The sequence below is a fragment of the Danio aesculapii genome, chromosome 12, assembly GCF_903798145.1.
Source record: "Danio aesculapii chromosome 12, fDanAes4.1, whole genome shotgun sequence".
In the NCBI taxonomy this organism is placed as follows: Eukaryota; Metazoa; Chordata; class Actinopteri; order Cypriniformes; family Danionidae; genus Danio; species Danio aesculapii.
In genome coordinates, this window is record NC_079446.1 from 16843451 (window position 1) to 16868399 (window position 24949).

General features: G+C 38.9%; 1 protein-coding gene across 1 annotated transcript in view; it reads left to right on the top strand.

Moving 5' to 3' along the window:
• Window positions 1-24949, top strand: part of plxdc1 (plexin domain containing 1) — a 136265-nt gene that overhangs the window by 24060 nt on the left and 87256 nt on the right. Inside the window, 1 exon segment of the mRNA XM_056470077.1 lies at window positions 6574-6713. Coding sequence (XP_056326052.1) covers window positions 6574-6713 — 140 coding nt within the window.

Sequence of the window (24949 nt, forward strand, 5' to 3'; positions counted from 1 at the left end):
ACTGTGCTGGACTGGAACTGGAGTCAAAATGCAATCAGGACTAGATGGCATCCAATACTGCAAAGAAAGAAAAAACAAGTAGTATGTTAATTGCGTAAACACAAAGTTTAAAAAGGTTTCATCTTTTTCTTTTAGCAAGCAAATACTTGCAATGTGTCAGTGCGGAACCAATGATCTGATCACACGATAAAAAAGGAGAGAAAAAAAATTATTCAGTTAAATAACACAGAGACGTGTGAAGAGAAATGAATTAACATGTTAAATTGATAAACTGCTGATACACTCATGTCATTGACAAGTTGTGACAATATTAATAATGAGTTAATCTAATATTTTCAAGTTTAAATGCTAGCGTAAGGGAATATGATTCATGCAATATGAAAAGCTAGACTAGAGCGTATTACGTCAGATCTGGGGCTATTCAAATCTTACGTTAAATACACCTGTCATTGCGAACGTTGATCACATAAACAGCAACAAACAAACATGATACATCTAATTTACACCAAATTAAATGTAAAAAGATTAAAGAAATGTATCATGTCAGGAAAACTTATAAATCTGGTTCAAATAAATCATGTATTGTAAGTATTGCCTCAGAAATTAACAGCTCATGTTTGAATAGATCACCTCAGCCGTCAGTTGTTCACTCATGATTCAAACGAATCACTACGATGGGTGTAACTGAACACCTAATTAAATTCTCAACTATTTATGGCTAATTTATTACAGAACTCGAATATTAACTCATAAGTTAGAAAGACTTAACTTACCTGGTTGAGCAGACGTGAAACACGAGCAGCAGTGGAAGCAGAAGTCATTAGCGATGCAAAGTCATTGGTCAGAATTTAACACGTGATGAAGAAGACTGAAAATACTTTATTTGATGCCTGTAAACTGAGGTATTATATCACCAGGTGGCAGGCACACAATTCATGAAAAAAATACCATTTATATTGTATTTTACACACGCACACACACACTCATATATATATATATATATATATATATATATATATATATATATATATATATATATATATATATATATATATATATAATGCTGCAAATTAATGTAAATAAAAACTGTACTCTATATTAACTGTAAATTACTTATCTACTAAAAAATAGATTGTTATTTTATTTATTTTTGTTATTAGCAAAACTGAAAAGGCTGATTAAATAAAAGACAAATTAACAAAATGTATTGTTTCATTAGTATTTTAATTTAATATGTTTATTTATAATGTAATATATAATATTTACTGAAATGTTTATTATATTGTAATTTTTATATGTTATGTTATATGTACATGTTTATATTATAATCATTATACTTTAAAAATCATAGGTTTTCGAAAAAAAAAACATTCTATACTATACTAATCTAAAAAATAATTAATTGACAGAATCAAAAATATCCTATGGGAAAAAAAAGTTAAATTCCGTAAAAAACACAATCTAATCACAGTCTAATAATTCTAAAAATCTAAATCAGATCCTAAAGACAAAGTGGAAATTCCAGTAAACTAAGTCATAATGCCCAAAAGGATTTTAAAATCCTATAGGACAAAGTGAAAATCCAATTATAAAATGGTGAATGTCCATTAGAAGTTTACAATCCTATAGGACAAAGTGAAAATCCTATTAGAAAAATTCTGAATGTCCATTTGAATTTAAAAATCCTATAGGACAAAGTGAAAATCCTAAAAGAAACATTCTGAATGTCCATTAGAATTTTAGGAATACTATAAGATCCTATAGGATCTTAAAGGATAAACTGAAATTCCAATAGGATTTTTTTGACAAGGGATATTAAGTTTATACAATAGATTTAAAGCAAACATAATTACAGTATTAATCCTAAAGAAATAAGAGTGAAAGGTATAGAAGTTATAAAGCTGCTCAATAAATGTAAAAATAATATTATTGCATGTGTAAGTAGTTTGGTTTTCAAAGATTAACCTATGTTAGCTCTGTTTTGATCTTATTAACAGTTAAAAAGATAGTTTACACAAAAAAGTAGTTGTCATCAATTACTCTTCCTTCATTTGTTTAATTTTTCTCTTCTGTCGAACACAAAATAATATATTTTGAAGAAACCTGGAAACCTGTGACAATTGACTTCAGAAGTATTGTTTTTCCTTCTATGTAAGTCTATGGTTACAGGTTTACAGCTTTCTTCAAAATATCATCTTTTGTGTTTAGCAGTGGAAAGAAACTCATAAAGGTTTGGAACTATGTATTTTTATTACACATTAGCTATAACAGTGCTAATGTGAAACACAAAGGAAATGCCACATAAGTGTTTAGGAAAATGGGAAAATTGCAGTCAGGTGCAGGCCAGAAGATAATGACCTAGTAACTAGTGATTGGGTTAATGTTCACAAAACTGAAACACTTTAGATTTGCAGAAAATTTTAAACTGATTTTAAACTTAACTGGGAGAATCATTAACATTTTATTGCAATTGTTCGAATAGTATATATATATATATATATATATATATATATATATATATATATATATATATATATATATATATATATATATATATATTTATTTATTTTTTATGTAATAGATTACTTGTATTTACTTTCACCACACAGTTTAGCATTTTGATTTGTAGTGTATTTTGCAGATGTACCTCCAGGTTGCATTGCTGATCATATTATTTCTATTCTTCTTCACTGCAGGTGCTGTTAGACAGAATCTCCTCACTCCCCCATTGAACGTAAAACATAAATATTTCTGTGATATTCAGTCCATTGTATGTCCAGTCTCTGAAGAACTTTCCACTTCTTTTAACTTGACCAGCAACTTGTTCAAGCACTTGAACAGAAAGCATTGAAAGACAATACTCATCACCAAGGAGGACAATGGCACCCAGAAACATGGGGGCCCAACTCACCTTAAACAGGGTAAATTGGACTTTTGTGCAGGATCGTGAGTGAAGGTGTCTTCTGAATATGCAGAGAAGTGTAGCTGCTTATGCCGTTCACATATCTTTAGCGTGCGGGATCGCATTAGGATTGCATATTATGCGAGCTCACATTTCCCAAGCTCACCCAGTTGAAAGCCACGAGTCATACGGCAAGAACTGATGGATCAGCTTCAGGTTTTGTATGGAATATAGATTTCTGTAGTCTAATTACCTCATACAAACTCAGAACACCCAAACACTGCAGTGCTTTTTCATACTGATGTAAGTGGTTACAGGTATTCGGTATTCTTCTAAATGTCTTCTTTTGTGAAAAAAAAAAGACTAACAGGTTTGGAAGAAGTGAATGATGAGACATGATGAGAAGTTTTAGGTGAATTCTTTATGTCTTGAATATTTCAAGCTGCTGTGATCAACCCACTGTAATGTTTTTTCAGTGAATATTAAATTAATATTCACTGCAGTTATTAATATAGCTGCAGTTTATTTAGTATTTTTATAGATATATTTTATATGATTTAGAAGTAACTTTAAAGTAAAGTAATTAGTAATCTGCTTTCTTTTTACATGGTTATCCATTACTAATCTCTTTACTTTTTACTACTGTAATCTATTACTTTTTTAAAGTAACTTACCCAACACTGTATATTCATATACACTACCGGTCAAATGTTTGGGGTCAGTTTTTTTTTCCATGTTTTTTTTTTTTTTAAGAAAATGATTGTTCATCAAGTCGGCAATTAAAAATTGTAAAAAAATAAATAAAAAAATCTTAAATATTTATTAAAATTCTAAATAACTGCTTTCTTATTGTATGTAGTTTCAAATGAAATTATTACTCCAGTCATTACTGCTTTTATTACTATTAACTTTAATAATAATAATTAATAGAGTGATTTCTGAAGGATCATGTGACTCTGAAGACTGGAGTAATGAAGCTAAAATTATTCATCATTAAAATCACTGGAATAAATGATTAAAATAAATTATAATGTGGCGCGAAGAGGGGATAAGGCCTTTTGTTGGTTGGCAGACCAATACAATAACTGGCACACTAAAGCCAAATTAACACAAACTGTTGCAATTAGAGCTTGACTACGCCACCCAGTACATTACCTGGGACATAAAATACAGATACGTTCTCTGACAAAGACAATGAGACGTGGATACAGAAAAATAGGATTTCTTTTATTACAACTCAATTATCTTATAACAAACATTAAAAGACAGGCACATGCACTCTTTTAAAAAAGGCACTAGCGGAGGCAATCACAAAAAAATAAATCTTTATCCAACCAGAGGAGCTGGGGCTTACCACAGTCGGACAGGCTAGGCACTGGGCCCAAAAATGACCCACAGATTCACACGTGCACACTTTTAGATTCAAAACACCACACAGTAAACTTCAATGCACACAAGTGTGCAAAAGGCTAATTAATAGAAACGAGTCACACCACACAACGGCCTGACTGCCCGTACTAGACACCCCCAGGTCCTAGGGAAAGAAGAGAACCACAATTTGAAAAATGGCAAAACATTAACAAAATACAACAATCACATATATTAAATGGGCTCACAAAGGCATCAAAAATGAGACTACTTGAGAGCAGCTACCAGCCACCCTGGGGGGCACGGAGTTGACAGGCCCCAGCTAAATCACACAGTGTATATTAAAAGTTAAAGCACAAGGTCGCAATTTTAGAACAGGTACAGTACAAAACAAAACAGCTAGAAACAAAACAGCAGCATCCAGTTCGTGCCAAAGCAGGAGGAGACGCTCAAGCCGCAGTGAAATCTATGATAAAAACAAAGCACAATTAACCTACATACCCTTTAAATACAGTAGATTACAGGGGTTTCACATACCGCTACACGAGATGCCAGTCATCCCTCCGGCAGAGCAAGGTGTCCGTACTAATAACTAACTAAAAATATAAAAATCAGTTTGTTTCTAGTCGTTCGATATGCACAAAATGTATGAGCGGTAATGCTCTACTTACCGATGACCGGGAAGACAGCAGTCACAGGAGCGCGCAGAAATGTCAACAAACATCACAAGGAAAAGTTCAGCAACATGCAGCGTGATTTCATAAAGCTCACAATGCCCCACAGCAGCCACTCTACGGTGCAACAGCAGCCGAACAGACGCCAGCCAGACGCACGGCAGCGACACACCCACCACAGCGAGTCAGCTGGACGATAACGCAACTTCCACTATTCTCAGATGGGCTTTTATACACCTCTTAACAACCCCCAGTTAGTAATGGCCGTACACAATTGCTTAATGCATAACATCTGCTACAATTAACTATTTTTGAACAGTTAATTTACAGTGCAATAACATTTCACAATTTTACAATGTGTTCTGTATTTTGGATGAAATAAATGCAGCCTCAGTGAGCAGGAGAAGCTTATTTTAAAACATATAAGAATCAGACTGACCCCAAACTTTGACCGGTAGCTTATGTATGTTTGTATGTATGTGTGTATATATATATATATACATATATGTATATATTTATATATATATATGTGTGTGTGTGTGTGTGTGTGCGTGTGTGTGTGTGTGTGTGTATATATATATATATATATATATATATATATATATATATATATATATATATATATATATATATATATATGTATGTAAAAACTTAAATGTACATTTACATGTATTTATGTGTGTATTATATCATCTTTGCATCAAATACATAATATAACAATTTCTATTTTGTATTTTTCAGTTTGTATGTTGTAAAATGTTTTCTAACTCTTTATTGTCCACATTTTGTTCAATAATTGTTTTATCTGAATGTTATTTGCATTGATTAAAGTAAATTTGATTGTAATTTTTGTTGTGTGATTTACTCAGTTAATATATGTGGTCTGCCACATGTGGGCCACATAAGGGCGTAACAGAACTCAGCCTTACTAATTCTGAATACAAGGCCCATATCTAGGCCACATAAAAATGTATTACTTGGCTCAAGCTTGGTGGAGTTGTGGAACTACTTTGGTTCAGTTCTTGCTAAAAGGATGTAGGCCAGTTCTGGGCCGGGGAACACCAACTGATCTGGGCCACATCTTAGCTGTTGATTTGGGCCAAATCAGGGCCAAAGGAAATTTGTTTACTGGGTATAAAATGTGAAGTGAGTGCATTGATTACTACTCTGGTCAAATAACAGACATTTGAGCGGGTGAACACAGCCAGTCAGCTCATAACATGCTCACACATTGGCCCTAGCGCATAACTACATCTGACCCCATGTGGGGCTGAGTTGGTCGACTGGTCAAGAATCTTTGGTGTGCTAGATTTTTAAATTTTCTCTGCGAGGTGTTGCTGACACGTCAGCAGCCTCTTTGATAGCATTGTTCAGAAGTTCACACATAAAGGCTGCAGAGCACTGATCACCCACTGATTGACATTAATTAGCAAACCAGGCTTAAAATCTGTTAGTGAGAACTAGGCATTAGAAATTAGTAAAATTTTGAGGATCTATGTTTTGTTATCAGAATTATGTATAAACATGGATTTGTTTTAATTTTCATTTCATATTGACTATCTCAGTCTGCAGATCACATTATTGTTGAAATTATGTAACATGGAATTTGAATGTGTTTTTTTATGTCAGATTTAATTTATGGTCAGTCAGCAAGGACTGATGGAGCTTTATCAGATACCCAGAGAACAAGAAGAGACAGAACTGGACCACAATTGTTGACCAATGGGCTGTCTATTGGCACATTCCCTGACAACACAACACAAGTGGTGGTAAGTTAACTACTTTATTATTCTAACTTTTGGATCCTTATTTCTTTTCAATTTTGAATAGTTTTAAAGGGCACCTATGATGCAAAATCAACTTTTGGGAGCTATCTGGACAGAACTGTGTAGTTCCAATGCGTCCATAGAGCCGACCAAGCAGAATAGTAAGGTGACCAAGCAGAATAGTGAGGCGGCGTCCGCAAACCACCCAACCACCCCCAATCCTCACTTTTGCCTGCGACAGTGTATCCATAGTCATATTGGAGTGATATATACACAATAAGTCTCTTTTTTTCTATTTCCTGACGTTAAATTAGGATCCAAATCTCTGCAATTTTGAGGCCCACTGAAACATTACGTAGGAGTGGGGTTTCCCCTGCCCAACGAATTGATTGACAGCCACATATTAACATATCTGCATGATAACACATATAATCATGTGATCTCTGTGATCAGCTGCATCTCAAGAATGTGTTTTACAAGTTTGAAATATTTTTTAAAATGGTGCATGTTAGTAATAAAGTAACGACAGTAAAATCCCTGTGTAATTTATCACCACAGCCACATAGTGTCAGTACAATAATAAAAGAAGACGCTTAGATCTCAGTTTGTGGTGTTAAGTCAGGTTTATTTTGTACATTAACAGATATCCATACAGCAGTGCATATTACTGTGTATCCTGTCACATTTTCTGTGCAAAAACTTTTCTGTGCAGTTAAACATGTGTGCTTGTGTGTGTGTGGGAACGAACTTTGTAACAACATTGTGTGTGACTCATTATGGTAGATATGCTTGAATTAACTGCACAACAAATACATCAAATAACCATTGGGAAAGTTCTTACTGTATTATTTCTTATAAATGAGAGATCAGCTTCCTTTGTGTCTGTCACTGTGCTGATTATCTGACATGATATACAGCAGGAGGAGACACACAATAGAGATATCTCAATGGCTCTGACGCATGTGGGAATGGTGGGCGAGGAGAACCAGCTCATTTGCATTAAAGGCACTGGCAACAAATGTCTACAGTGTCTTTAGAGCTCAAAATGTATAATAAATCATCTGTAAGTATTTTCAGCTGAAACTTTACAGACACACTCTGGAGACACCAAAAACTTATCTTAAATCTTGGAAAAAGGAGTAAAATATGTACCCTTCAATATCACACTCATTCATTACTCATTTGCTCTCATTCATACATGCCAATAATGTGTTTCAAAGAGTCAGTAGGTTGATGATCCATCGGCAGCTTTGTTACAAACACAATGTTAAACAGACAGGCAAAGGGTCAAGGGCAGTCAGCAAGCAAAGTATCAATAACAGACCAAAGAAACACTCAAAAATATATAAGCTAAGCAGGGCTATGCCCGGTCAGTACCTGTATGGGAGACCACATGGGAAAGCTAGGTTGCCACCGGAAGAGGTGTTATTGAGGCCAGCAATGGGCGCTCAACCTGCGATCTATGTGGGTCCTAACACCCCTGTATAATGAGGGGGACTCTATACCGCTCAGTGAGCGTGAAAAATCCCAGGATGTCCTTTGAAAAAGAGTAGGGGTTCAACCTAGCATCCTGGCCAAATTTGCCCACTAACCTCTGTTCATCATGGCCTTCTAACCATCCCCATATCATAATTGGCTTCATCACTCTGTCTCCTCTCCACCAATCAGCTGGTGTGCGGTCTGGAGCAATATGGTTGCCATCGCATCATCCAGGTGGATGCTGCACACTCATGGTGGATGAGGAGATTCCCCCCAAGGTGTACAGCGCTTTGAGTGTCTAGAAAAACGCTATATAAATGTAAGGAATTATTATTATTATTACCATAAAGAAGACCATGGCAGAACAAACCCTTCCAATGAATGTGTGTGTGATGCGTTTAAGTAATGTGTGTATGATAATTAGTAGCAGGTGCGTGTGTAGTCACAGCTAAAAGGCCTGATGGAATATATAGTGCCAAATGTTGTCCGTTAAAACTCAGGTGATGGCTCCCTCTGGTGTTGCAAAGACTGCGGAGCAGGAGTCTTATTCGTAACACATAGCATCACATGCTGACACCAAGAAATGGTATGTTTTTGTCAGGTGTCTGTCAAGGTAAAAATCAGGAGAGGAATCAAGTGCTTGCAGTGACTTGCAGAGGGGATAGAGTATAACAAAAACCCCAGCACACGGATCTGTGAACACCACAGAGAGACACAAAATCCTGGCAAAAATAAAAATAAAATACTTGAGTCCAACAGAGGGCACAAGGCAATCCAAAAAACATCAGTCAATAAAAGGCCAAGAAAAACTAAACTTAAAAAATAAAAAGCAATAATAGATGAATCCAGCAGGGCGTGCATGGTGGTCCAATATGGCAGTTTTAAATTGTCTGTCTCCTCCTGCAACACTCTACACAAAGAACCAAGAGACAAGGCAGAACCTAAACAAGATGCAAGACAAGACTGACTCCAGGCCAACACAGAATTCCCAGACCAATCAACATGAGGATTGTGCTGTGCCAGCCAGGGATGCCCCAGGACTACAGAGGAACCCACTGAATCAAAAAGGTACAGCTCAATGGCCTCACAATGATTGCCGGACACAACAAGACTTACACAGGGTGAGATGTGGGTAATGGTGAAGATGAGCTGACTAGCTAACTACCAGACAGAAATGGGAGAAGGGAGAGGAATGCATGAATACCCCACTGTTGGCAGTGACACGGTCTAAGAAATTGCCCTCAGCCCCTGAATCAAGCAGGGCAGAGGTGGAATTAAGGGATCCTTCATTAAGGGCACTTGATGGCAAAATGCCCTGGTTTGCCGCAGTAGAGGTATAGGCCACGAGCAAGGCGGTCTCTCTTTTCTTGAAGTGTGAGGCGCATATGTCCCATCTGCATGGGCTCAGCCTCAGATGAGGAAGGAGTAGAAGGGCTGGCTTGTTGGAGGTAAACATTATCAACCCTCCAGGAGGAGTGAACGGGCCGCCACTGGCGGCAGAGGCGCCCCTCCACATGTAGAGCCAGATTAATAAGGGTCTCAAGGTGACGGGAAAGCTCATGAGAAGCAATCTTATCTTGAATCTCCTCATTCAAACCCTCAAAAAATCTGGTACACAGGGCCCCTTCATTCCAGTCACAGGAGGCAGCTAAAGTTTTAAACTGGATTGCATAGTCTGTGACGGAGTGTCCCTCCTGGGAAAGTCTTCCCAACCAGGCAGCTGCCTCACCCCCTGTGCAGACCAGTCAAAGAGTTTGATCATCTCCTCCAGAGGGGATAGAATATAACAAAAACCCCAGCACAGGGATCTGTGAACACCACGGAGAAAGACAAAAAATCCTGGCAAAAAATAAAAATGAAAATATTTAAGTCCAACGGAGGGCGCATGGCAATAACAAGCCAAGAAAAAGTAAACTAAAAAATAAAAAACAACACTAAATGAATCCAGCAGGGGGCGTACGGTGGTCCAATCTGGTGGTCAACAAGGGGATAATACTGCGATGTCAGCGGCCAGAATGAGAGCGCCCAAGGTGACCGGAGAGGGAGTGGGGAGATCACTGGTGGGTGGTATAGAGGGACTAGAGAAGGAGGTGCGGAGGAATGTGTCTGTCACAACTGATAGCCGCAGGGACGATCTGACAAAAGCAAAGAAAGGAAAAGGTCCAAACCAAAACAAATCAAAATCAAAAACTGGCACTGGAGTCTAAACGGTAACGAGACTGGACAGCACAAGATCTGAAAGACAACAGTGTAAGGTAAACATACACGGATGATGAGGTACAAGACAATGAGAAGAATAAATAGGGAGACTTATAGAGATAAAATTAGAGACAGGTGCGAAAAATGAAATGATAATGATCTGACTTAACTGACAAGTGGGTGGGGTGAGACAGCGGAGCACATGACAAGCTGTCAAAACAATGCCATGTGCATCGAGAAAACAAACACAAATGACCGTGATGACAACATGTAGGTGACAGACCATTACAGTTTTCCACTGTAATATTTTATTAACAACATTCAAGTCTAACTCAGAAAAAGCTGGAATGTTTTGTAAAATACAATGTAATAAAGAATATATAATTTGTTAATATTCTTTTATATTTATTGAACCCTTAGAGGTCTAGGGGGTTTGGTGCACAAGTGTTGACATGTCCTGACATTTGTGGGGGGTTTTTCATCAGTATATAGAAGGCTAAAGTCTTTAACACAAACTTTGCTACATATATATGCAAGCAGCATGTGTCTACAACCCCAAATCAGAAAAAGTTAAAAGACTATAAAAAACGCAAATACAAAATGAAAGTAGTGATTTCCAAATTTCCTTTGACTTGTATTTCATTATAGACAACATGAACACAAAATATTTTATGTTTTGTCTGGTCAACGTAATTTAATTTGTAAATATAAATCCTTTTCGCACATTCAGACCAGCAATACATTCCAAAAAAAATTTGCGACAGGAACAGTTTAGGGCTAGTTTTTATGGTATAAAATCGCTGTCCACGGACACGACAACCTGATTATAAGCGCAAATCAAAAAGCATCACTCCACTATCAAAACTACGTCACCGCTGTCACAGGCATTAATAAACAAGCGAGAGCCATTGATCATAATATCGTGCTTGCTGGGCACAAGAGCTCCCACACACCATCTCAGGTAAGATTTTTGTTATTGCCCTCATTGAGAAATGTCAGTTACGAGCTGTAATAATGGTTGAAACTTAATGATGTTCAAATATGTTGTGTTTCTTGGACATTTTACAGAATCAAAATTAAGAACAGGCCGAGGATAGTGAGCATAATGTAAGTTAACATTACAGGCAGCAAGCGCAGAATTTCTCAGAATCACTTAACGGTTTTTAACTGTAACATGACGTTTGTTGATTAAATTGTTAATTTTGTCGTCAGGCAATGAGTTTTCATTTTAAATGCAGCAATATTGAATCTTTAAACTTGTACATGCTTATATTATTATAACATATGACAGTTTTCCAGATATGATTTTCTTTTTTATTGTCAAGCCATGGTCATTCTTTTGCTGTTCTGTCACCTGTTTTACATTATCGATAAATGCCTTCTTCATATTTCAGAGCTTGCTATCCCTGGCAAGTAAATTTTTGTGCTTGGAGGTAAAGGCAGCTTCAGTATGGAACACAAACAACAGAGAGTTGAAGATGCCCCCCACAACAAATCACACAAATACCATAGATTAACTGGCTTGCCAAGACACAGACTGACATAAACCTTGTGAAATGACATTAAGATCCAAACAAGAATTCCTGACTAGTGTCCCTACGTGATCATCCAGCCTGATCTCACAAGAAAACGTAAGTATTTTACGTTTTTGTCAGTGGCTAATTCAGTCATCTGAAATTGAACTATTTTAAAAAGGAGGCGAGGCACCTAACCCAACCGTCATTGGTGGATGAGCAAACCGTACTTAATTGAACGAATTAGATCATACAAATTCATACGGATTAGTAACTAAATCAAAAAGTTACAAATTGCCGTGAGATTGTGTTGGATCATCGGACTGTCTACATCTGACAGGAGTAGGTTTTTTGTGTGTATATCTTCTGAGCATCTTTGACAATGATCACCATCAGTCTGTTGTACTCTGCCAAAAGAGACATGTCTTTGCTCTACCCAGCTTTAATTTGAGGCCACATGTGTACCTCTTATAATTGCTGAGGTCCAATGAATCTGAGGCCCTATTCACACTGATGCATTTTAGTTTTAAAATGACATTTTAGAATGTAAAAATCAATGTCCACACTGGTTTCATCTATCGTTTCTGAAAAGCTCTCCATCCACATTAAACCACTGCAAACATACATCACATGACGATAAACGCACTTGGGCCTGTGCTGAAAGTTCCTTCATAATATTCGGACTTCTGAGCACCAAACAGTCATTGAGAGCTCTGTGCGCACCCCCTCAGCTAAGAGCAGTGAGCAGCAACCAATCCATCTCAGATCTGACACTGGATCTCACCTCTCTATAATTGTTAAATGTGATATGTAATTCATCTTGTGAATATCTAAGGACTCTTTGATCCTTTTTTGGATCTGTTACATGTTCTCAGGTAACGTGTTTTGGCTGAATGCAAAGATAAGTTAAAATATTGATTTGTGTAACCACTTACACTCATTCTGCACATTTGACTAATTGCTTGCCTTTATTTTTATATGGTTTATTTGTACTGTACTTTATAAATTTATAATGGCCGATATTGATTGTTTTTATCGTACGCTTACATTCTAATGTTAGCACATATTGCCAAACCACATAGTAAGCCATGTTTCATATTTTTTTATGAAAATAGCCTAGACACCCAGTTGCAACATTTGAGTCTCTAAGACATATATGCTGCAACATACTTCTCTGGTCAGGTATGCATCTCTAACTCTTTCATTTATAAAGCATGTATATTTACAGTATCTTCTCTGAATAGGCTTTCTGATTCTTTTATTATGTAACTGGCATAATACAATCTTACCTGACCAATAAAATGTTATATTTGATTTATTTTGAATTGGACTGAAATCATTATTACCAGTAAATTGTGTGGACACTTTTGTTGCCCTTTGGTCTTTTACAGCCAGTGTAGATCAAACTAGAGGATCACAAATAAAGAAGCAGGTAGCACTTATTTGTAGGCCTTTAGCTTTCTGACCACTTTTGATCTGGCAAGTTTGCATGGTAAAAGACTGGGTAGACTACCTTTTCTGTCACAGAGCAAACAGTAGACAAAGGTATCTCAAAGGGTATCAGTCACCTGCAAACCTCTGACTAAGAATCCAGCTGGCAAGCCCAAATGGGGAAGGCATGCGAAATTGGCCACGCATGGACTCAGAACGACAATTGGTCCCCAATGAAAGAATAACTTAAAGAATAGTGTATCTGAAATAATCAAATGTCCAAATTTATTAACTTCTGATAAATGTTATACATTACTAATTAGAAACACAGTTTAAATTTAATGATCACTTGAAAATTGGAGTCAGATTAAATTCGTAGCTAAAAATAGCTATAAATAAATTAATAAATTACAGAATTCTTTTCAAATTGCTAGGAAAGGCTTACACGCATTTAACCTTCGACCATGCTGTTAGTTTCGTCATTGGGCTAATAGATACTTTTACAGTATGAACTGTAACAGTTATTGACAAATTCCCATACACAAGTCTTTGCTGGTCCTTCCTTTAATAAAAAACGACCAGTGAATCCCACATTGCAGGTGTGGGAATATAAATTTATATAATCTATAAATAACTGAAAGTTGTCTTTAGGGTGTGGCAGACCTTAAAATGTCTTGGTTTCCTGAGCCCTGACTGTCTCCAAAGTAATGCAAATTGTCAGTTTCACAGCACCGCGTTGTCTATTGTCTTCTCAAGCCGTTCAACTGGTCAGACGGTTTCTGTCTCCAGAACATCATTTGCACACCGTTTTAATGCTAAAATGTATCGTGAATAGGTACTTATATGCCGATGAGATTGGGGCTGGAAAGGCAATTTACCTTGCCGACAACAACACTTCATTTGCATGCTTTGTTTAGGTTTATCTCCACCCCTATGAATCACTGTCTGTAAAATGTATAAAACTTAGTGCCTGTTGTACAGTTGAGAGTTTTCTTTTGATTACGCTACAGCCACGCTGAGTTCTTCTTATTGAAGGATTTTGCTTTGAAGACAACCAAAAGTTCTCCCTGGTTTTTTGGGCTTGTCTTAGAATTTCACAACAGTTTCGGTGCCGCTAACCCGGATAGAGACTGAAATCAACTAAATCAAGTTGACCCGGATAGAAGAAGAATTCACCCAAATCAAGTTGACCCGGATAAAAGAAGAAATTCACCTAAATCAAGTTTGACTCTTTATTTTCAACAAATATCTGACTTCACTCAAGACTGAATTGTTCCAGTTACAGCAAGAGGTCACATATTCTCAACAACTTGGTGACTGCAACTCTGATGGAAGTTGAATTTACCCGAAATTTGACTGAGACATCAAGCTCAAGAAACATCAGACTTCTCTCCAGACTGAATCTTTTCAGTTCAACCACGATTTGGTGAGTTTTCACTTTATAAAAAGAACTGCATAAAACAGCACATCTAGTTACCCTCTGCGCAATCAGAGAAGAGTTAACAAACAGCTGTGGGTTTAGTTTGCTAAGTTATCCTCTAAATTTTATTTTAGAGATGAATAAGCAATCCTCTGCATTGCCAGAAAAGTTTAGCATTTTTCTGCTAAAATCTGTATCCTCTGTTTTTTCAGACAGAGAAGTTAGCCTTTGGTGTTCAAATTTTGTAATCCTCTGTTCAGCCAGGGAAGTAGCCTTTTTGTGCTAAAATCTGTAATCCTCTGCGCTGCCAGGGAAGTTTAGCCTTTCATGCTAAAATCTGTATCCTCTGTTTTGAAGCAGGGAAGATTAAATTTATGTGTTAATATTTTGTTGTTTTGTTTTTGTTTAGCCTTTTGTGCTAAAGTCTGTTATCCTCTGTGAAACAGAGAAGATTAACCTTTTGTGTTAATATTTGTTTTGTTTTTGTTTAGCGTAAAGTGCCATCAGTTGTGTTTGTCCTCTGCATTGCCAGGGAAGGTTAAATTTGTTAACATACAGTCTATTTGATCAGAGAAATTTAAGTGTTTTGTTTGTGTGGTAACTGAGAAAAAATGTTTAAGAACGCTAGACTGATCCCCACAAATGAAACAGGTGGTCTTGCGACTCCTTTGTGGTCAGATAGCAATTTAAATCATTGTTAGGAGTACAGATGGAAATAATAGTCACTGAGAAAATTAAACAAGAGCTAACTCAGAAATATGAGATCCATCCAGACAAGACTTGGTCTGTAGATGCCAGTATCCATAAAAACAATGTAAAAGGCATTATTTGCTGTCACAGAGAATTTTCTTTAGCATTAGCCACACAAAAAGCTAAGCGCAACTCAGAGCTAGAGGAGCAGAACAAACAGCTCCGCGCTAGAGTAGCATCTCTGACAAAGAAACTGAACCGCAACAAAGCTTCAGATAAAGCTGATGTAGAAGAAATCAGTGAGTCTGATAATGTTTATCCAGACTTACAAACTTTCTTTGAAACAGATGTACCTGTAGAGTGTTTGTGGTGCTAGGAGTACCTTCAGCCCGCACAAATTTTTCACAAAGTTTAGGAAAGCACTAATCAGCAAACTGAAACTTTATGACATGTCGTTGACAGAAGTTACACAGCTAATGTCTCAAATTCTAACAGTTTTGAATCTGCTGTTTCTGATCTGCTACATGCCAAAAAAGATGATTTGAGAGAGGGTGTTTTGAAAACTCTTAAAATATTATAGGACCCAAAATAGATTGGTCTAGAGTGACTAACTGTGCTCAAAAGAAAAATGAATCTGTGAATGAATTCACTGAGGATTGTTGACAACCCAGAAAATGTGGTAGATGACATAGGACCACTAGTTCGCATTTAGTCCAATGGCCTTGTAACAGAGTACAGGAAAGCATTGCCTTTTCTAGATCTTACGTGGTATGGCAATACCATCAGAAGTAATCTAGGCAGCATGGGAAAAAAATATGCTGATGTTAAAGCAAAAGTGAGAATAGCAGCAACTACATTTAGTACAATTAATCAGCACACTAGGTTGCCTAAAAGAGAAGGCAAATGCAACTACTGTGGGAAATTAAGACACTGGAAGAAAGAGAGTAGGAAGAAGTTGCAGGATAGTAAAAGACATGCTGTGCATACTTCTGCTCCTCCTCAGCCTGCCTACAACCCTAAAGTAGTTCCGCCATTGTCTACGGCAGCTTTAGAACAGCTTGCTCAGGCTCTTCTAAGAGCACAACAAGAACAGAAAAAAAACTAATTGTTGGGGCTGTGAGTAGCTACTTTTCGCCTGTAATCCATCACAATGACAAGACTTTTTGTGAAAGGTAGCATACAAGATAAAGAGATTGATTTTTTGCTTGATACAGGTGCAGAAATCACAGTAATTCCTATAAAATTGCCTAAAAATTGTAACATTTCGTAGAACAAAACAAAACTTTCCTCAACAGGTGTAAGAGGTGAAGATTCTGTTTTGTTTGAAACCCCGCCCATAGAGGTACAATTTGGCCCAAAAACTCTGACAGCAAAATTGCTATGTGCTCCATTAAATACAGGTGCAATTCTAGGCATGTATATACTAAGACAATTGCATCTAATGTTAGACGTGTCCTCAGAAACAGCAAGCATAAAAATTTCTTCAGTACAAGTTTTTACTGATAATGCAATCACTCTTGACTATGCTTTCTTACAGAATCATCCAACCTGGACAGATGACAAGGATGATTGTGGATTTCTGAGAGGTGTAGAACCAGTCAAATTGACAGGAACTCCACCTACAGTTACCAAACAATATCCTACCAGTAAGGAAGCAATACAGAAACTGAAACCTATTATAGAAAAATTACTGAAGCAAGGAGTGTTAGTTAAAACCAACAGTGCCTGTAACTCACCCGTTTGGCCTATAAAGAAAGCTAATGGAACATGGAGACTTACCATAGATTACAGAGGAGCCATAAAATCACCCCATTAGTAGCAGATCCATCTACAATTTGTAATGGTCTACCATTAGATTGTAAGATATTTACAATAATTGATATGTCTAATGGATTCTTTTCTGTACCCTTGCACTCTGACAGCCAGGCATGGTTAGCTTTTACAGTTGACTATGAACAATACCAGTGGACACGGTTACCACAGGGATTTCAAAATTCCCCAACCATTTATCATCAAGCTGTCAGACGTGATTTGTGTGACCCAGAATGTCCAGTCAAAAAGTCTACCATGATTCAGTATGTCGATGATATTTTGATTGCCTCAACAGACCATGAGGTACATAAAACTGAATTGGCAGCATTGTTAGACTATTTGCACAAAAAAGGTCATAAATGCAGCTTTCACAAAGCTCAAATTGCTAAAAACCAAGTTATTCTTCTGGGTCAAACAATTCGTACAGGAAATAGATCCATTCCACAGGAGAGAGCAGATTCAGTGAAAATAATACCTCCACCTACCACCATTAAAGCACTGAGATCATTCTTAGGAACAGCAGATTACTGTCAACCTTGGATTGAAAATTATGCCGCAATGGCCCAGCCACTCTATGACATATTGAAAGGTCAGGTTAAAGATTCTGATACTGTTTGTATGGAAGAAACTCAGTTTAACACTTTCAATAATTCGAAGAGAGCACTTTGTAAAGCACCAGCCATAGGAATTGCACAATCAGATAGACCCTTTGTGCTTACATTTACATTTAGTCATTTAGCAGACGCTTTTATCCAAAGCGACTTACAAATGAGGACAAGGAAGCAATTTACACAACTATAAGAGCAGCAGTGAGCAAGTGCTATAGACAAGTTTCAGGTGTGTAAAGTCTAAGAAGCAAAGCATTAGTAAAAAAATTTTTTTTTTTTTCTTTTCTTGAGAGAGAGAGAGAGAGAGGGCACAGTTAGTGGTATAGCCAGAGAGGCAGTTGCAGATTAGGAAGGAAAGTGGAGACTAAACAGTTGCGTTTTTAGTCGTTTCTTGAAGACAGCAAGTGACTCTGCTGTTCTGATGTAGTTAGGGAGTTCATTCCACCAACTGGGCAGATTGAATGTGAGAATTCGGGAAAGTGATTTCTTCCCTCTTTGGGATGGAACAATGAGGCGACGTTCATTCACAGAACGCAAGTTTCTGGAGGGCACATATATCTGCAGAAGTGAGAGCAGATACGAAGGAGCACAGCTAGAGGTCACTTTGTAAGCAAACATCAGAGCTTTGAATTTGATGCGGGCAGCAACTGGCAGCCAGTGCAAACGGGTGAGTAGCGGAGTGACATGTGCTCTTTTGGGTTCATCAAAGACCACTCGTGCTGCTGCGTTCTGAAGCAGCTGAAGAGGTTTGATAGAACTAGCTGGTAGCCCGGCTAGCAGAGAGTTGCAATAGTCCAGTTTGGAGAGGACAAGAGCTTGAACAATGAGTTGAGCTGTATGTTCAGATAGGAAGGGTCGGACCTTTCTGATGTTGTAGAGTGCGAATCTGCAAGATCGAGCAGTTCTAGAAATGTGGTCAGAGAAGTTCAGTTGGTCATTAATCGTTACTCCAAGGCTTTTTACCATTTTGGATGCAGTGATGGTTGCTCCTTCCATCTGGATTGAAAAGTTATGGTGAAGAGTCGGGTTGGCAGAAACTTCAAGCATTTCCGTTTTCGTGAGGTTAAGCTGGAGATGATGATCTTTCATCCAGTGTGAAATGTCTGACAGGCAGGCTGAAATGCGAGCTGGAACCGAGGGATCATCAGGGTGAAAAGAGAGGTATAGCTGGGTGTCATCAGCATAGCAGTGGTAGGAAAAACCATGTTTCTGGATGACTGTTCCTAAAGATGCCGTGTAGATAGAGAAGAGAAGTGACCCAAGAACAGAGCCCTGAGGTACCCCAGTGTTTAGGTGCTGTAGGTTGGACACCTCTCCCCTCCACGACACCCTGAATGACCTGTCCGAGAGGTAGGAACTGAACCATTGAATAACAGTGCCTGCGACGCCCAGTGACTCAAGCGTAGATAGCAGGATCTGGTGGTTTACAGTGTCAAAAGCAGCTGATAAATCCAACAAGATGAGGACAGATGATTTAGAGTCTGCTTTAGCCAGTCTGAGATCCTCCACGACCGAGAGCAGGGCAGTCTCAGTTGAGTGGCCTTTCTTAAAGCCAGATTGCTTGTTGTCCATGAGGTTGTTTTGAGTAAGAAAGTCTAGGACTTGATTGAACACTACTTTCTCCAAAATCTTGGCCATGAATGGAAGCAGGGGTACCGGTCGGTAGTTTTCAAGTAGCGTTTGATCCAGGTTGGGTTTCTTTAGCAGTGGGGTTACCCTAGCCTGCTTAAATGAAGTAGGGAATAGACCAGAGTCAAGAGATGTGTTCATTATGTGAGTCAGTGTTGGTATGACTGCAGGAGAAATGGCTTGCAGGAGATGAGAGGGAATGGGATCAAGCGGACAGGTGGTTGCATGGCTTGATAGCACAAGATTGGACACCTCAGACTCAAGAGAGCTGGGAAAAAGAGGTGAGTGTGTGTGGTGTTGGTGGTGTATCTCGCGTGTTTGTTGTAGGTGCAGCAAATTGAGCACTGATTTTTGCAGTTTTGGTGCAAAAGAATGTAGCAACGTCATCAGTAGTGAGTGTGGAGGATGCGGGTGGAGGAGGAGGATAGAGGAGGGAGGAAAATGTTTTAAAAAGTAAGTGAGGATTGGTGGCACTGTTGACTTTCTGACGGAAGTATGTCTGCTTTGCAGAAGTAACCTCAGTCGAGAAAGAAGACAGAAGAGTTTGGTATGTTATGAGCTGTTCAGGATTTTTAGTTTTCCGCCAACTTCTCTTAGCAGCCCGAAGTTTTGAGCGATGCTCACGGAGAACATCAGAGAGCCAGGGTGCAGGAGGACTGGCCCGGGTTGGTCTGGATGTAAGAGGGCATAGTCTGTCTAGACATGATGTTAGCGTGGAGCAGAGTGTATCAGTGGCACTGTTCGTATCAAGTGCAGAGAGTTTGCAAGATGGAGGAAGAGAGTTAGAAACAATGGTGGATAGTGCATTGGGTGAGAGAGAGCGTAGGTTTCTGCGAAAGGCAACTAGAGTTGGAGTGTGTGGCGGCTCAGGAGTAATGTGGATGTTGAGAGAGAGAAGGAAATGATCCGATGTTTGTAGTGGAGTTACTAGTGTTTGATCAGCGAGGCAATGTCGAGTGTAAATAAGGTCTAGTTGATTACCTGATTTGTGAGTAGCAGAAGTAGGTGCTCTTTTGAGGTCGAAAAATGCAAGCAGAGTCTGGAAGTCAGCAGCTTGAGGTCTTTCAATGTGGATGTTGAAGTCACCTAGCACCAACAAGGGAGTGTCATAATCAGAAAAAGATGAGAGAAGAACATCCAGTTCATCTAAGAAGTGACCTAATGTACCCGGTGGGCGGTAGATGACAACCACATTTATTCGGAAGGGGTGGATAATGGTGACCGCATGGAATTCAAAAGAGCTGATTTTTGGCAGGGACGGTCTCTGAGTGAATTTCCATTCTTTGGAAATCAGTAGTCCAATCCCACCCCCTCTCCCTGTCTGACGAGGAGTGTGGGAAAGAGAGAAATTAGTAGAAAGAGCTGCATGTGTAGCAGTGTCCTCCGGTCTCAACCAGGTTTCAGTTAGAGCCATGAGACTAAGTCAGAATGAGTGGCTATGGAGGTAATAAAATCTGCTTTGTTAACAGCAGATTGACAATTCCAGAGGCCCACAGAGAGAGAGAGAGTTGTGAAATAGAGGATACATGAATTGATCGAAGGTTGTGAGGGTTGCGCCTGCAGCATACCTCCCGTGCTTTGCGAGTGTTAGTAACAACAGGAATTAGTAAACACATAATAAAGTGCAAGGAAAACAATAATGAGTGCAGAGATAACGTAAAACAATAAAGTAATAAAAAGTACTCAAGTGCTTTGTCGGTGTCTTTGCTCGGTGGAGTCGCGCAGGTAGAGTCGATGGTCTTTACCCTCGTCGGTCTTCACACGAGGCTGCCGCGACCACTGCCGCGGTGATACTAGTCGCTTATATACACCCCCGAGCACTTTGCAGATTGAGTTCAGCTGGACACGCCTCGAGAGTAAAAAGACCCGAAATTGCAGCGGCGGGGGTGCAAAAAAACCTCCGGCTCGGCACACAGCTCTTACAGTAAACAAAGGAAACAGTGGCTAAAGCTTGCTAGTACTAAACACAGATAGCTGAAAACAATTTTAAATGTCCAACAACCAATACACAACCAGCTGAAACAAGTCTAAGTGTTCTCGAACCAAACACAGCAAATGAAAACAGGTCTAAATGTACTTACTCGGTGTTGCTCTCGATGCTAACGTGCTTCTTCTGCTAGCTAAACCTAATGTGTTCAAATATATAGTGTTTACCTGGCGTTTGGACACGCCTTCAAGTTAAAAAAGACCCGAAATTGCAGCGGCGGGGGCGCGAAAAAACCTCCGGCTCGGCACACAGCTCTTACAGTAAACAAAGGAAACAGTGGCTAAAGCTTGCTAGTACTAAACACAGATAGCTGAAAACAATTTTAAATGTCCAACAACCAATACACAACCAGCTGAAACAAGTCTAAGTGTTCTCGAACCAAACACAGCAACTGAAAACAGGTCTAAATGTACTTACTCGGTGTTGCTCTCGATGCTAACGTGCTTCTTCTGCTAGCTAAATCTAATGTGTTCAAACATATAGTGTTTACCTGGCGTTTGGACACGCCTCCAAGTTAGAAAAAACCCGAAATTGCAGCGGCGGGGGCGCGAAAAAACCTCCGGCTCGGCACACAGCTCTTACAGTAAACAAAGGAAACAGTGACTAAAGCTTGCTAGTACTAAACACAGATAGCTGAAAACTATTTTAAATGTCCAACAACCAATACACAACCAGCTGAAACAGGTCTAAGTGTTCTCGAACCAAACACAGCAACTGAAACAGGTCTAATGTACTTACTCGGTGTTGCTCTCGATGCTAACGTGCTTCTCCTGCTTTATGTTCATGAACACTCAGGCTTTATGACAGCATGTTTAATGCAAGATCATGGGGGCAGTTTACAACCAATCCATTACTATTCTGGTAAACTTGACAGTCGCTCAGGGTATGGGTCCATGTCTTAGAGCAGTGCAGGCAGTTCATCTAGCTCTTCAGGCTTCAGCAGTAATGGTGTTAGGTCAGACTGTAAATGTAAGATGCCCTCACGCAATCTCTGCACTAATGAATCAAGCAAAAGTCACTTGTGTCACCTCCTCTTGTTGGGGAAATTGGTCACCGACCCTCACAGCCCCGAATGTTGTTTTATAGCGTGCACCAATCACAAACCCATCTTCATGTGTGATGTCTGCATTGACTGAAGTTGTGTTAGAGGATGGGGGAGAAATGATTCATGATTGTGTTACGCTTAGTTATACACCTACAAGTGAAGTAGCAGAAATGCGCATAGAGAATGCAGAATGGGAATTTTTGTTGAATGTTGATGGTTCAGCACAAATCATTGAAGGTAATAGACGAGCAGGTTATGCAGTAACGTCCACCACAAAAGTAATAGCTACAGGCCGTCTTCCAGATTACTTGTCCGCTGAAGCTGCAGAAGTAGTAGCTTTAACTAGAGCATGCACACTAGCTTCAGGATCAGTTGCAAATATCTACACTGATTCAATACAAATACACAATTTGGGTCACAGTTGTCCAGCAACCATGAATCACAGGCTCTCAAATCAATGGTGGAATCCAAAATTCAGAAATGTAGCCACCGAAATAGTGAAAAGATTTGTTACATGTCAGAAAAATAATGACGTGCCAGCAGCAACTACAGCAGCAACACATACCCCAGCTCCACCGATGCCATTTCATCACCTGCAGGTCGATTACATATCATTACCTCCATGTAAAGGAAAAAATGATGTTTTGATAGTAATTGATAAGTTCTTGAGATGGGTTAAAGCTTATCCAACAGGACGTGCTACAGCTACACATACTGCTAAATGTCTAATTACTGATTTTATTCCCAAATGGGGATTACCAGATTTCATTGACTCAGATCAGGGTACACACTTCACAGGACAGGTAGTCAAGGAAGCATCTAAAATGTTGAAGATTAAGTGGAATCTTCACTGCCCCTACAGGCCACAAGCATCAGGACAGGTTGAACGAGCTAATAGGACATTTAAAACCAGGCTAAGCAAAATGCAGTTTCATGGGTCGAAGCACTTCCAGCGGTACTGTGTAGTATGAGAGCATCACCTAACAGATCAGTAGGACTGACCCCTTATGAGATTATTACTGGACGCCCAATGCAGATGCCAGGTGTAATTGATCTTAGAAATGCTGATGTGCACATTGTCTCAGATGTCCTGATAGCTTACTGTGAAAACCTCACCAAGTCTGTACAGAATGCCAGAGAGAGAGTCGAGTCGTGTTGGCAGAATCCACCGGAAAGTGGACACACAATCATCCCAGGTCAGTGGGTCATGATAAAGTCATTCAGAAACAAGCCATTAGAGCCTAAATGGCTTGGACCACATCAAGAGATGTTGATTACAGCAGCTGCGTGTTGTGTCACGAAAGAAAAACTTGGACACATGTCTCACATTGCAAGGTTGTTCCACCTACAGGGATAGGATAGGACACACGGAACAGTGGGGTGCCCAGGGAAGAACTGATCCATTAAGGATTGGGGGCCACCCCTGGGTAAACACGACCTCATAGGACTTTCCCCCACTTATTAGTCCATCCTAACCTTACTGTTCTTTAGGTGTCATGGGAATTAATAAATAGGGAAAGAAGGAACAACTATAGCAGAATTAGATTGAACAGAGGATACAAAACAAGTCTTTTACAATTTTTTTCTTTTTCTTTTTTGCAACAAATACTGTTTTGTGCCTTTTGTTTCTTTTTTTATTCTGTGCAGTTACAACGTGTTATTCTGTGCAGATACAACGTCCTGAGACCCATAGACACCAACCTTCTCACCTCCAAGTCCAGTCATAACCTTCAAGAGACAACTAGAGCCACAGCTAAACCAACCGTCACAGAAGAACACACAACGCAGAGAACTACATACAAGAACTTCAGTCATCCATCAATATGATCAAGATTGCCGTACCAGTGATCATCAGGAACATCTCACAAGCCAGAGACTCACAAAGCAAAATATTCTTAGAGGTGACTCCACCCCAAGCTCTCTACATCTGCATAACTCAGCTTCTACCACAAAGGAAGAAGATGGTTGCATTCCAGGACTCACTTGTGCACAAACATGGTGGTCAAGAACTCGTGGAGCATTAATTCCTTCTTATGGTGTGATGCAAGCCCTTGGTCAAGTCAGAAGTTTATCAAATCTCTTGCTTATCAAAATTCTTGCTTCTCACAAGATAATGATCTTACAGAACAGAGTGGCCTTGGATTACATTCTAGCAAAGCAAGTGCTGCACTGGGTTAATGGATCTAACCAAGAACTTGAATAAAATCCAACAAGACATACTTTCAGTAAAATTGCACCAGATGACTCAAGACAATTCTTCATAGTTTGGAAACCTGTTAGGTAAACCCTGGCTGTGGATCAAGGAAATAGCTATTTTTCTACTGTTTTTCCTACTATCGTACTATCTATGCATCCACAGTAGCAAATGTTTTACTAAACATTTGACCAATGCCCATGACGAGGAAATTACAGTTCCAACCAGAAC